Source organism: Bactrocera latifrons, unplaced genomic scaffold, assembly GCF_001853355.1.
Source record: "Bactrocera latifrons isolate USDA-ARS-PBARC rearing strain unplaced genomic scaffold, ASM185335v1 scaffold_95, whole genome shotgun sequence".
Classification (NCBI taxonomy): Eukaryota; Metazoa; Arthropoda; class Insecta; order Diptera; family Tephritidae; genus Bactrocera; species Bactrocera latifrons.
Window position 1 is genome coordinate 973,876 of NW_017537656.1, and position 12,886 is coordinate 986,761.

Genomic DNA, 12,886 nt, shown 5'->3' on the forward strand with positions numbered 1-12,886 from the left:
CATTCAATTCAATTTATAAGCGAACCTTCAATTTTGTAAAAACAAAACAATTCTTTGCAATTAAAAAAAATGGAGAACTAAGCTTCTGCTTTAAATAATCTAATATGAAAATTCAAATTTTCAAGTGAGAAACTTAACGCGTTTTTGCTGAGAGCAAACTGAATAATATTAGTTCAAAGAAAATTCAAATTCAGCGTAAATAAATAAAAGAAAAGCAAATATTATGCTTTTATTGTTTATAAGCTACAACCTATGACTAAAAATAGTTTTTATAAATTCGCTAATGCATTTTTTGGAACGCCTAAAATGGAAAATAATTCAATGTTACAAATTTATTATTTTAGGAAACGTAACGCGCGGAAAAACTAATTAAATGAAATGCAATAACGAATGCGTGAGAAATGAGTTATTTTTTGTAAACAATTTAGAACAATAATACCGTTAAAGTGTTTACTAAATTTGCACAGTGGAATTTTTGGTTTGTAGAGAGAACAATGTAACAATAATGCTGCTCCAAAAAAATAATAATTACACAAAAAAAAAATTTTCGCACAAGCAAATTGGCGATGAATTTAAAATTTAACCGCGAATAATATAATGTAATGAGGGCTGATTGCAATAGTCAATAATAATGAAGCCTCTTCGAACGCAAAAATCTGGGCAATGAAGATATGAGGGAATAAATAATTTATATGCGCGGGTGTGTGTTTGTTAAAATGTTAATGTTAATGATTTGTAGGCAATTGCAGTCTTTTCTGGTGCACCGACTGCATTTCAAAGCAGTTAGTCGAAATTTGTGTAACGCGCTGGGGCGCGGCACGAATTATTCTTAATTAACAAAAAATTTAATAAATAAGAAAAAAAAAGAACATGACTCAAGTGAAATGTGGTCAACATTAACGCACATGTTAATTGAAAAATGCATTACTTGCGCGATATTTTAAAGTTGAATTGAATTTTTTCGCATGTTCACTGAATTTTTCTTTAAGGAATTATATAATTGTCTATATAGTTAGTTAGACGCAGCTAACTTCTGCAAAAACGCCTCTCGTGCTCGTATTGTTATTATTATTAATTTATATATGTTTCGTTACGTTACATACTAACGTTTCATTATGCTTTCGCTTTTTTTGTTTTGTTTTCTTCTAAGTTTTCATTTCAAATATAACGTTGTTATTGTTGTTGTTATACTCGACCGCTTGGTCGAGATATGTCGACGTTGGTTCAATAATAAAATTCTTATTGTCATTATGTACCTCACGCATTTTGAAGAATGCCATTCCGGTTAGCAGCGCATCAGAACCGGCCTGATGTTGTGGTCCGACACGTCGCAATTCCAATTGATCGGCCACCTCTTGTAGGCCACCTTTCAAATTCTTACACGATTTCATCAGATATTTAATATCATATATGTTGGGGAAATAGATGCGCAACAATTCGAAAAATTCACTCTCATCAGCGGGTAGATGTTGATCCGTTAACAATTTGAGTAGATAACCAAAATCGTAGCCAGAATGAAAGCACAGCCATTTGATGTTATCCACAAGCACAATACCGGAGGACATAAGTAATTCGGCAAAATCGAGTGGATCAATGCCATCCTCTTCATGCTTTTTGAATTGTATGCCGGAGTTTTGTAGCAGATCTATTGAGTCCTGTGCATACATATCCTCACTGCGATATATAAAGAATTTTTATAAATACATCATGTTATATTATTGCAAATTTTGCACTAACCTTAAATTAAATTTAAAATTAAACTGCCACGTTGAGTAACCGGGCGGTGTTTTGCCCTCGTCATCCATGAATGTCAGTCCAAGTTGTATGATGCGCAGCAAATCGACATTACAACGCAACAGTTGATAGTGATAATCGGCCGTGGAACGAAATTCGCCAACGGGACGCGCTACAACGCCGGGAAATTCGGTATCCATCGCTACATAGTGATATTTTTGCACGACTTTACGTATTGTGCGAAATTCCTCCTCAAGATTATGCTTCCAAACATCACGTATGCCGCACTCTTCATTGCTTGGTATATTCACGCTATGGCTAACGGCGCCTGAGCCGTGTCCGGTACCGCTTATGGCAGAAGGCATTGCCTGAAAGTAAAAATTCGGGCGCTATATATTAGCACAAACAATAGGGTGTGGTTAAAATCATATTTCAAACCAAAGAAAACAAAATCAAAAGCGAAATAATAATTGTAAATATAAAATAAATAATTATAAATATAAAAACGAAATAAATGATTTTAAAAATAAAAAGCTTTAGTTAAGCATAATAATAAGATGTAACCAATTAAATATACGTGTAAGCATGTAAGTATTGTACATATAATTATGATATAAGCACAAATAAGTAGCTTGTCTATATGCACATATGTGTTACTTAGTTATTATATTACATGAATACAGCCGGTATTTGATGTATCATTTACTTAGGCACACTGCAGCCATTTACGAAAAAAAAAAAATTAAAATATAAAACAATTTCAAAACGTGTATTAAAAACTTTTATACTGCAATGAAATATGGTGGCTCATAAAACAAAGTTTTGTATAAAATATATTTTATAAAAACTAACCACAAAACTTAAAGGACACAGATTTGACAAGTAGGGAAATTATTTACAACAACTGAAGGCAAATTGTGGTCTAATTAACTTTGGCAACAATGTCTATGATAAAAGCATGTATCATTTATATGTATTGGAACTTATTTGATTACCCAATTATATTGCCAATTTTACTTTAGTGTATTAATGTTTTAGGGGTAGTAAACTTTTTCAATTAACAAAAGTAACATTTATAGGCAAGATTAAAACAGCTAGCCAACGAACAAATTTGTTTTAAGCAAGCGAGCGAATATGTTTGTGTATGTGAATGCGACTTGGAAGAGCCCACTTTATTTTGGGGACAAAAGCATGTTGCGCTACTTACATCAGCTGTTGTAGGCTTTGCTGTTGCTGCTGTCTCAGCCACGTTGCTTTAAACCGACTGTATATTACAAAAATCTGCTACGCGTTACTTCTTTTAGTTTGTTTATTTATTTATTTTTTTTTTTTTTTCTGTTTATAGGTAACCAAGTACTTCTTTTTCCTCACTAAAATTTACCAAATAAAAGTAACGTACGCACGCCTGACTTTGCGTAAAATAAAAAAAACGATAATTCCTCCTAACGTATTGGTATCGCGTTTTAAGTTAGTGTTGGTGGTGGTTGTGGGCGGTTTGGCGCCAATCACCAGCAAGCGCTGTTTGTTTACTTTATTTTATCGTTTTAATTTTGAAGCGACATTCACTTGCACAATTTGTGTGCCCTTATATTTTTGGCTACTTGATTGGATTTTGCTTGATTATTAATTTTTCTTTAAACTTGGCTTTTGCTTGATTGAAGCGTTAGCTGGGCGTATACCTGCAAGAGATTTAATACACACACTTATATATAGTATATGTACATGTATAATATAGTTAATAATCGGTATAAACATCTAGGTAGTGTTTTTTATACTTGGCAGTAGCATTGAATTTTTTGGATAATCGATATTTGCATTTGTATGAGAAGTAAACATCTTGAAGCGACCATAAATTGTGTTAAGTTAAAAATACTGGTGTGCTAGTTACTGTACAGTTCAATGCTGCAACCAAGACACGGTGCGAGCCAATCAAGTAAGCTGTTTATAGATTTTTCTGTAATTCATGAACACTAAAAAGTTAATGCATAGTATTAATATGAAATTTTATTGACTAATTTTGTTCGTAATGGCTTGCCAATTCCACCACCGTACTTTTTTATATAATGCCCTCATCTATACGCATATTAAATATAGTAAAATGTTTAATAATTATTTGCAAGCTTGTGCATACACTTACCCATTTCATATTTCCTTAATTTATTTAACAGAATTTATCAAAATTTTAATTGTTTGTTTTTGATGCCTTGAATGGTGCCTCCGCGAATGGCGGTGCCCGATGCTTCCTCTTGTGCCACTTTATTTTTCGCTTTTATAAGCAACCTTATGTACCTTCTCGTATGGTTTTTTCAGTAAATTCTTAAGCCAAGTTTTGCACTTATTAAAAGGGCAAGTATTTAACAATTTCTTAACCGTTCTTGAGTAAAAATAAACGAAAAATTAAAAGAAAATATGTGCGCTATAGTATGTTCGCGTTTTTTCTCGGCTACAGCAAATAAAATTCACAGTTCATGCCCGCTTAGCATAACCTACTTAACATATATATGTTTCTCTCGCTCTCTCCTATGGACATACAGGAGTGAGCGATGTAAGTGCAATGTGAATTGCCGCATTGACTGTGTTACAAAAGAGTGCCACTGTTTAATTGAAGTTTATGCTTCTTCTTTTTTGCGTGCTGTTTAATTTGATACAATTTAATCCAAAATAAATGACATGAAATTAAAAAAAAAAAAATATTGTTGTGTTATATATGAAAAAATATGTGTAAAATAGTTTTCGAAAAATCGATATGACAAATAATTTTTCAAGTTTTAGTAAGCATGTAACCAGATTTCTCGCAAAGAAATTGGAAGGAAAAAATTGTACAGTACGACATGAAATATATTGACATTGCATACAGCTGTTGGAAGTTTGCCCGACAGCTGTTGGAATTAGTCGGATAGTTGAATATTTGCGTGAAATTCATATTACCGCTAATTGTGGTTTTAATTTTTCATATATAAAAGTTTCAATATGTACATATAAAATACTACAAAAGTTTATAACATCGAAAGAATTGATGTTATACAGTGAATATAGAATTTTTTAATGCTTAATACTTGCGCCTTCGCTTGCCAAACGACAAAGTGGACATCATTAGCATATATGCATGTGTGTGTGTACGTAGAGCAAATTTAAGCATAGAGCAAAACTTGCCGAATATAACTATTGTGCAAAGAAGTATAATTAACTTAAAACTGTTATAATGGGGTAAAGAAGAGAATTATAAAAAGGTGCACATATTACACTTCTGAGGCAATTGTACAAAATCAATCTGAAACTCCAGCGAAGAACGTATGTACAAATATACTTATGTATGTATGTATGTATCTATCCGAAGTACGAATGGTTTCCGTTTCCGAGTGCATATCTACTACTACGACAAATAATTTTTTTTTTTTTTAAATATTTTTTGTGTAAATGCGTTCCTGTGCGTTATCAAAGGAAACTGATGTGCTTAACTAATGACCTTGTATATATTTTACCAGTCTATAGCTGATAATATTTACAGCAATGTGCAAAATACATGCAACAAACGTTTTTTAAAGAGAGTGTTTAATATAATATTATATATAAAATCTTAATTCTTATAGACAATAAATAACATTAAAATTCCTTTGACGTCTATAAATAATCTGCTTCTAATAAAATCGTAAAAAAATGTATATTTGTATTATAATAAAAGCATTAGTTCACATTACGCTATGAAAAATAATATTTTTCACTACACTGTTGATAGTTCTGTTAATACAATATATTAGCAGCTGAAAGTTTTCGCGATTATCTCATAACGCTTTAGTATATTGCACCTATGGTGGATTATGATATTGTTTGAGTAATTTATGTCTATTATTCTAAATATTTCATTATTTAGCCGGTTTTCATACATTCTACGCATATATGCGCATACATATGTACATACATACATACATATATGTATGCTTGACTGTATATGCATTACATAAAAGTTTAACTATGCAATATAAATTAAATCACGTATTGATTTGAAATTCAACAGTATATTTGACGTGACCACTCAACATGTTTTTTATTGCTTTCATTTTAATTATATTTGCTTTCAACAAAAACCAGTTTATGAATATCGCTCTTACAGCGACACATTTGCGAATGAAAGCACGCAATAAATAAAGTCTCTTCTTGTACTTGTTGGCGTTTACATCATTTCGGTTTTCGTTGTCAATATTGGCAGCTTCCATCAACAACAATTGCAAAAACTATAAGGTTATTGACTTCATTTTGTAGCTAAATGAGACATATAGGAATTAGAAAATTAAAAAAGGAGTATATATAGGTGCTATATAAATATTTATAAACAGAGTGGTGCTAAATTGATTTTTAAGTGCTAGTAAATTCCAAACAAAATTATCACATGTGGACAATAAAAAGCTATAAGTTCTGTAAAGATTAATGCAAGTTCAATTTGTTAAGTGTGTGACATTTTCGTTCCTATGATATCTTTTAACAATATTGCACAATTGCAAGAACAAGTTAGAAATATATCTCTTCTTTGGAGATCGATGTATAGACAATGGATGGGTTCCCCAATGTTGACCACGTTTTCAGATGTTAGCTGTACACCATTCTTGACAATCTCGTCCACTATTTCATTGCCCTCGATGCCTTTGTGACCTGACACCTAGTAGAAGTGAAGTAGCTTACTTCTAGTAACAATTTTCACTGCTGCACTGCTTCCCCAGACATTTCTGGCCGAGATGCGATGCGAGGTTACTTGATTTCTGTTTGGCTGTCTACGTAGACGTTGACTCTGGAATTGCCTGCAGTTGCATTAAAGGCAAGCTCCGTGGCTTGAAATATACTGCAGTGGTCCGGCAGCCTCAAATATTATATGTTTACTTCGCACTTCTTTCCCAGTTGAAAAGGGATGATGTAGTCGGTGTCCAACTGCCATTGCCCACCAAGCGATGTCCGAAGGTTCTATATGTAAATTCTTTTGCTGCCTGTAGTTCTCCCGCCGATTTTGTTGCGCAGTTTTCGGCGAAGATGTCTATAGGTGGCATGTTTAGTACCAGTTCAAAAGCCGGCGTTGAAGTTGTTCTTAAAGCTTCTGTTTTTGGCTTTCGGTAGGTGGATTTCCGTACGCCTATCCATGGTAGAGTACTGCAATGTAGAGCAGAATTGGTCTAACAATAACTAACAACTTAATTTTGAGCGATCAGTTTGTATGGCAGCTATACCCTATATTGTTGAGAAAAGGACGTATTTAAAACTTCACATCGATATCTCAAAAACGGTGGGCTTAAATGTTGTTTTTGTAACGGTTATCTACTGCCCATAAGGAAGTAAGGTTCAGATAAATTGTCATCGAAGTAATCCGACGGTAGACACTGGAAATATGCTGGACCATAGAGAAATGGGGTGGTTTGAGTCATGCGCGGACTCGTTGCATGTTGGGCATATATTTGGCATACCGTGGTCGCTTCTGGATAAGTAGGAGTTTAACTTGCTACATTTTTCAGAACGAAGCTGCGCAAGTGCCACTCCCGATTCTTGCGGCAACTCGAGTTCGTCGTCCGCAATGGGTCCAGGTTTGACTCTAAGTATGCCACTGAGAGGGAGTTGTTAATGTGTTTCTGACTCCAAGCTTCCGCTTCATTATGCTCTTTAACTGGCCTCACTGTGTACATGTTAGATAAGAGACATTAAGACGCATACAGTTATAGTCCGGGGCATGGCTAAATCGACCTAGGTGGATGCATTGATGGTATAATTTATATTTGTATATGTCCGAAGTATCTTTCTGGGTGTTACAAACTTCGTGGAAAACTTTTAAATACAGTTTAAAAAAAACGGAGTCTATACTTCTCTTTCGGTCAGAGAATTCGGACTGTGTGGTATTGATAGTCCAGAAAACGGGTGATGTCATTACTGCGTTCGGCTCTTAATAGCCATTGAAAGTCGCGGAGCATAACGTAAAGTTATCGCAATTTGAGTATGAAGTTTGGAGAAATTTGCTTCTTAATATTAGTGCTATGTTATTGTAATTGTTTGTTTTTGTCGTGTATGAGTAATATCAACTGGAAAGTCTGATAAGCTCTTCAATTTCTTAACGTACAGTTCATATCTTGCAAAAAATTTTATTCGTCATTTATGATAATTTGTAATCATTTGCGGTACGTTAATGTGTCGTACGTACATATAGAGATAGCACGTTTGTCAGTTGGTAGACTTTTTCTGCGGAATTCAAAGTTCATTGCCGACCGCGTAGAACTTCATAAAAACTCGTATTATCGGTGTTTATATAGCACGTTTTGCCGGTAAATCGTTTTATCATTGAAGCTGTTCCTAATTAGATAACGAGAGCAGATATTAATTTATATTCGTTGCCTCTGTTACATATATGACAGCGGTTCTCACCCCCCCCGTTAAGCTTTACAAGACCATTCTCAATTCTCATACCGAAATGGTCGGTAGGGAATCTTATGCTTCAGAGTGCAAGAAAACACTTTTATCTCGAGTTTGATCTATCGATCACGCGCAGACAAAGTCGCCTTTGCAGTTCAGCAGGGTTCTTTTTGCCTTACAAAATACTCTGTAGATCACCGTCAATCAATTTGCAAACATTTGAATGCCCTGGGCAGGGCTTTTGTTTGGTAAACGTTGGACAGTTGAAGAACTCTGCGTTACGGATGGTCTTCAGTTTTGTGTCGGTGGTTTCCTACCCCACATCAACTTCTATATACCGAGAAATTATTTTGGGTAGCATTATATTATAAATTTGAAATTACTAGCTCTCTCTTTTGGTCGAATCAACTTTTTTGCCTACTTTGTTTCGCGATTTTTAAGTTGAAACAACCTTTGACTCTATATACTCTTGTTTTCTCGTGTGCCTGGAGCCACGGTATCAAATTTGTTCAAGGAAAGATAATGCTGTCTGTATTTAAGTGTTCTTCTTTGTTCCAAACCTTCTTAACAAACTTGTGTCAATTGCATTACTTTATATTTTGCCTTAACAACAAACAAACAAATGATGTAATTTCTCGAGTATTTTCTTTGAGATTTTGTTTTTACTTAATTGAACAAGGTACTCATTATTTAGCACCATGTCATTGAAATGCATTAGACCAAGTTATGTAATAGGGAAGTAATAAAAATGCTATAGTCTCTTCATTATTATCATTTTATTCATCGAATTGCTCCTATTAAATTTGTAAATAGAACACTTCAAAATTGATTCGGTATCATACTCCACTGAATCAATACAAAGCGGTAGAAAGTTCCGCGGGAAGTACACAGAGTACGAGGCATCTCCGCTAAGTACACAACCTCACTACCCGCTGACGCTACTATCGTTAAGAGAAAATACTCGTGTTGTAAACACTCGTAGTCGACCACTTTGGCCGATTTGGTCACTTAGTTTCGTCTAGTTTTTGTGGATAACGAGACAAAGTCTATGATGTGCGCAAAATAGCAGAAAAAATAGGCATTTCAATATACGACGTAGGTTATATCGAGAGTGAGATATAGGGCATGTGCACTAAAAAACCTAGGTTACCCCGAACAACAGGCGCAATCTTCAGCCGCTTTTTAAGAAACTACTACGGGTCGTTTTTTCGAACGGGTAAAATAATTTAGAGTTTTGTTGGGTTTGGTTAAATTATGTTAGGTCGCATGGTTGATCTAAACCCGTTGAATCTCACTTGGAAAATTATTTGTTCTTTGAGATATTTTAATTTTAATCTCTCTCCGACACAAGGTTAGATTGCAGGACTGATCAGCGATCCAAAGATAACGCGGGATAGTACTATGGTACAATGGTTGTATTTGTTTCCCAAAATCTGCGAAAGTATAGTTCTTTTTTACTGTCGTAGCTACTGCTAACGCGGTTATTCTTTTCATTGGGAGTGTTTTTTTACGTGGCGGGCCCCAAACCCAGTGCACAAATCGGAGGAGGGATGTTTCGCCTTCGCACTTTAGCTCGCCTTCATACGGATGTTTTTTGGCTACCCATAGGATTTTTGATCTAATTCCGGAAGCCGTGAGCTGCTTGAGCCATATATAAAATAATCGTTTCTGGCCATTCCCAAGTGAATGGCGCTCAGAGAAAGCGAGTAAACTTTTTTGAACTTCTACACATTAATCCATCCTCCTTTTTGCGAAACTAGATAACTGGAGATCCGTTGCTTGCCAATTACTTAAAGAACTCGACTCATAATAGGATTTATATTAATTTTATCACACAAATTGCGTATTTTGTTTTTAAATTATTAAATATAACTATTATTGAAATATTTAATTTATGTACGGTGTGTGCAAAATCTGGCCGCACCTATTATATAAACATTGCAATCGGTACGGAGAAAATTGACCATTTCAATTAGTTGATCAATTCCAATTCCGCTTCCAAATAATATTCAACACTTATGATTTTTGCAATGTGTGTTTAGTAAACAAATGAAATTATTAAAAACAAGAAAAAAGCAGAAAACTGAGAGGGCTATAATAAATGAGTAATTGTTGCTTTGGCCCATATATTTACGCTCATAAAGCATAAATTCTTTGTTTAACGCAACTCAAATGAAAACCAAATTCTTCTAGTTTCTCATGGCCGCATCATCGTCAAAACGCGTCGAAGCGTGGTACGGAGAGCAAGCTCCTAAGCGGCGTAATGCAGGTCAAGCCGGAGCGTGCGCTCTACATTTTTGCTGCTTTCGACGTCAGCGCTCGTTCAGATCACTTAATTTAGTATCATTTAGTAGACAGAACGTGACTATTGCACAGTGGCTTTAAGTAAAGTTTAGGGAAATAAATTTTAAATTCTGACTACCAGCAAAGCACTTAAGTTTTGGGTTAAATTTTTTGTCAATTTTATGAGCGTATTTTTATGATTAAATGGCTACTTAAAAAAAAAACCTAACGTGATTTTAGAGTTAGCACGATTTACGAAGTAAAATTTCATTATTTATGAAGTTATTTCCTAAAAAGTAGTGTACCAGTACGGTGTCTATCTCACCAATGACTCGCATTTAAAGATCGATATCATTTGAATTACGCATAAAAAGTTCTAGTTGTAGGAAGACTGCCTAGTTGATACTTCTTAGCCGGGTAAAAGAAAAAAAGAGCCGCCTGTCCTGCGAACGGGTCTAAAGTATAAAACGCTCAAATCCCATGTCTAACGTTATCAATTGTCAACGCCAAAAAGCGTGTAAGAAATCGGTTATGCCATTAAGTACCATCCAATTGAAAACAAAGCTTTCTAAGAACATATAATAAATGGGTTCTGAGGCTCTGACCACTGATCGGAGGAGCAACGAAGTATGTCTTGCAAGTATATTAATATTCGCAACATTTCATCCATTTGAACCGGAATTTTTCGAACATTTTACAGACACCTATAAAATTTCAGAAAAAAATTGTCTCCTCTGTTCGATAATCGAATTTTTCTAATAAATATTTTGCAAAATTCTGCTGTTGTGTTTGTTTTTAATTCTCAACAATTTTTATACCCTGAACAGAGTATATTAAGTTTTCTAAAAAGCTTGTAACGCTAAGAAAGAAATGCCGGATACACTATAGATACGAGCTGGGTCGAATGACCCATAAACGTCCGTCTGCCTCTATATACGCGAACTAGTCCCTCAGTTTTAGAGATATCGTCCTAAAACTTTGCACACATTCTCTTTTTCCGAAGAAGTTTTTCATTTGTCGGAATCGCTAATATCTCAGCACTATAGAATACAAACTGAGCGGTTAAAATAAAATCCAGGTATGGAAAACTTTTATGTTCGCCAAGATATCTTCATGAAATTCGGCATAGAATATTGTTAAAGGCAAGACTGGAATCTCCAAAAATATTGTATGAAATGAACTTCTGTAGCATATAGCTGCTATACTTTTTAATTTGACGAGATATCGTCACTAAATTCGGCAATGGATTTTTGTCCAAGGTATAACATGCAGCGAAATTGTTGAGATCGCACCACTATAGCATATAGCTGTCATACAAACTGATCTATCAAAATCAAGATAAAGATATTTTTATTGCTCTAAGAAATTCACCTGTGAACGATATCATAGCTACAGTCGCCGTTAACATTTATTCTTGTTTTTTGTTACAGTATTTCTCAAATGCGCCCATTTTGCATTCATTAGCTCACTATACTCTCGCTGATAGTAGTATCCGTTTGTTTGTTGACGTTGCCGCCGGAGCCGGTTGCCGGCATAGTCTGTACGCTAGTCAGAGTTCGTCATCAGTTTGCTTGCTTGAGGCCGATCAGTTGTTAGTTACATTTAAACACTGATACATGTGCTGAATTTCGATCTCGCGACGGAGTCTATTATTTCAACTAATTGTAACGATTTGGTTGGTGTTCGTTACTGTACTTATTTATGCAAAGAAAAAAAAAACTTTTATTTATTGAAAACTAGATAATTGATGTAAGATATTCGAAACAATTTTAAAATATTTTTATTAAGTTTTTTTAAACGTGTTTACCATATTTATAAATACTGCGTGAAGAAAACAATTTGAGGAAAGCTGTGCAAACCAACTGTGCTGGTTGGCTTGTTGGCAATGAGCACGAAAACGTGAACAAAAATATCAAAGCTAACAAAAGTTATAATGCCTTCACCTAAAAACTACAAAAAATAACAAAAATTGTTCACTTAAATTAAAAATAGCTGGAAACCCTGAAAACACTTGTACAACTTGTATTCATAAACACAATTTTAGAAATAAACAAATATTAACTTTCCTCAAATAAGAAAACCATTTTGTAAACAACTTTTTTTTGACAGTTCTTGTTGTTGTGCTACGCGTATATTGTATGCATGTGCCACCAGCAAAGGTGTCAGTTTTTTTTAAGCAACTAGAATTAAAGATGCGTAAACTTTCTTTGAAGACGCGCTAACTGAATTTATTGAATCGCAAACGATCTGTGTGAATGTGTGCAAAAGTAATTCGTTGTAGCTTTAAATACATTTGCGCTGACAATCGGCGTGAATTGGTGACTTTATTCATTATAATAGAAAAGTGTAATAAAAACTTAAGTATAAGACATAAGTATACTTATACATATGTTCATATGTATCATGTATGTACCCGATTTTTGTGGGAAATAAAAATAATAAATTAATTAATTAAAAAGAAAAAACATAAACTTCGTTTGCACCGAAG

At 34.3% G+C, this 12,886-nt stretch overlaps 2 protein-coding genes across 10 annotated transcripts in view; one reads left to right on the top strand and one right to left on the bottom strand.

Moving 5' to 3' along the window:
- LOC108977774 (CCR4-NOT transcription complex subunit 7) overlaps positions 1 to 4,203 on the bottom strand; it is a 16,548-nt gene extending 12,345 nt beyond the window's left edge. The window contains exons 1-4 of one of the 4 annotated variants that reach the window (XM_018947665.1): positions 3,872 to 4,203; positions 2,942 to 3,413; positions 1,738 to 2,102; positions 1,257 to 1,674 (exon numbers count right to left, since the gene is read on the bottom strand). In XM_018947665.1, the coding sequence (XP_018803210.1) occupies positions 1,257 to 1,674; positions 1,738 to 2,099 (780 nt within the window). In that variant the 5' untranslated portion in view covers positions 2,100 to 2,102; positions 2,942 to 3,413; positions 3,872 to 4,203. Of the gene's footprint in view, positions 1 to 1,256; positions 1,675 to 1,737; positions 2,124 to 2,941; positions 3,414 to 3,871 lie in introns of all 4 variants that reach the window. The other 3 variants (XM_018947664.1, XM_018947663.1, XM_018947662.1) reach the window with 3 other exon arrangements.
- Positions 4,204 to 4,640: 437 nt separating this feature from the next.
- LOC108977783 (sodium-independent sulfate anion transporter) overlaps positions 4,641 to 12,886 on the top strand; it is a 21,876-nt gene continuing 13,630 nt past the window's right edge. For 2 of the 6 annotated variants that reach the window (XM_018947681.1, XM_018947680.1), the window contains exon 1: positions 11,845 to 12,073. The gene's annotated coding sequence lies outside the window, so the exon portion shown is untranslated. Of the gene's footprint in view, positions 4,851 to 4,877; positions 5,026 to 11,841; positions 12,148 to 12,886 lie in introns of those variants that run through there. The other 4 variants (XM_018947683.1, XM_018947682.1, XM_018947684.1 and 1 more) reach the window with 4 other exon arrangements.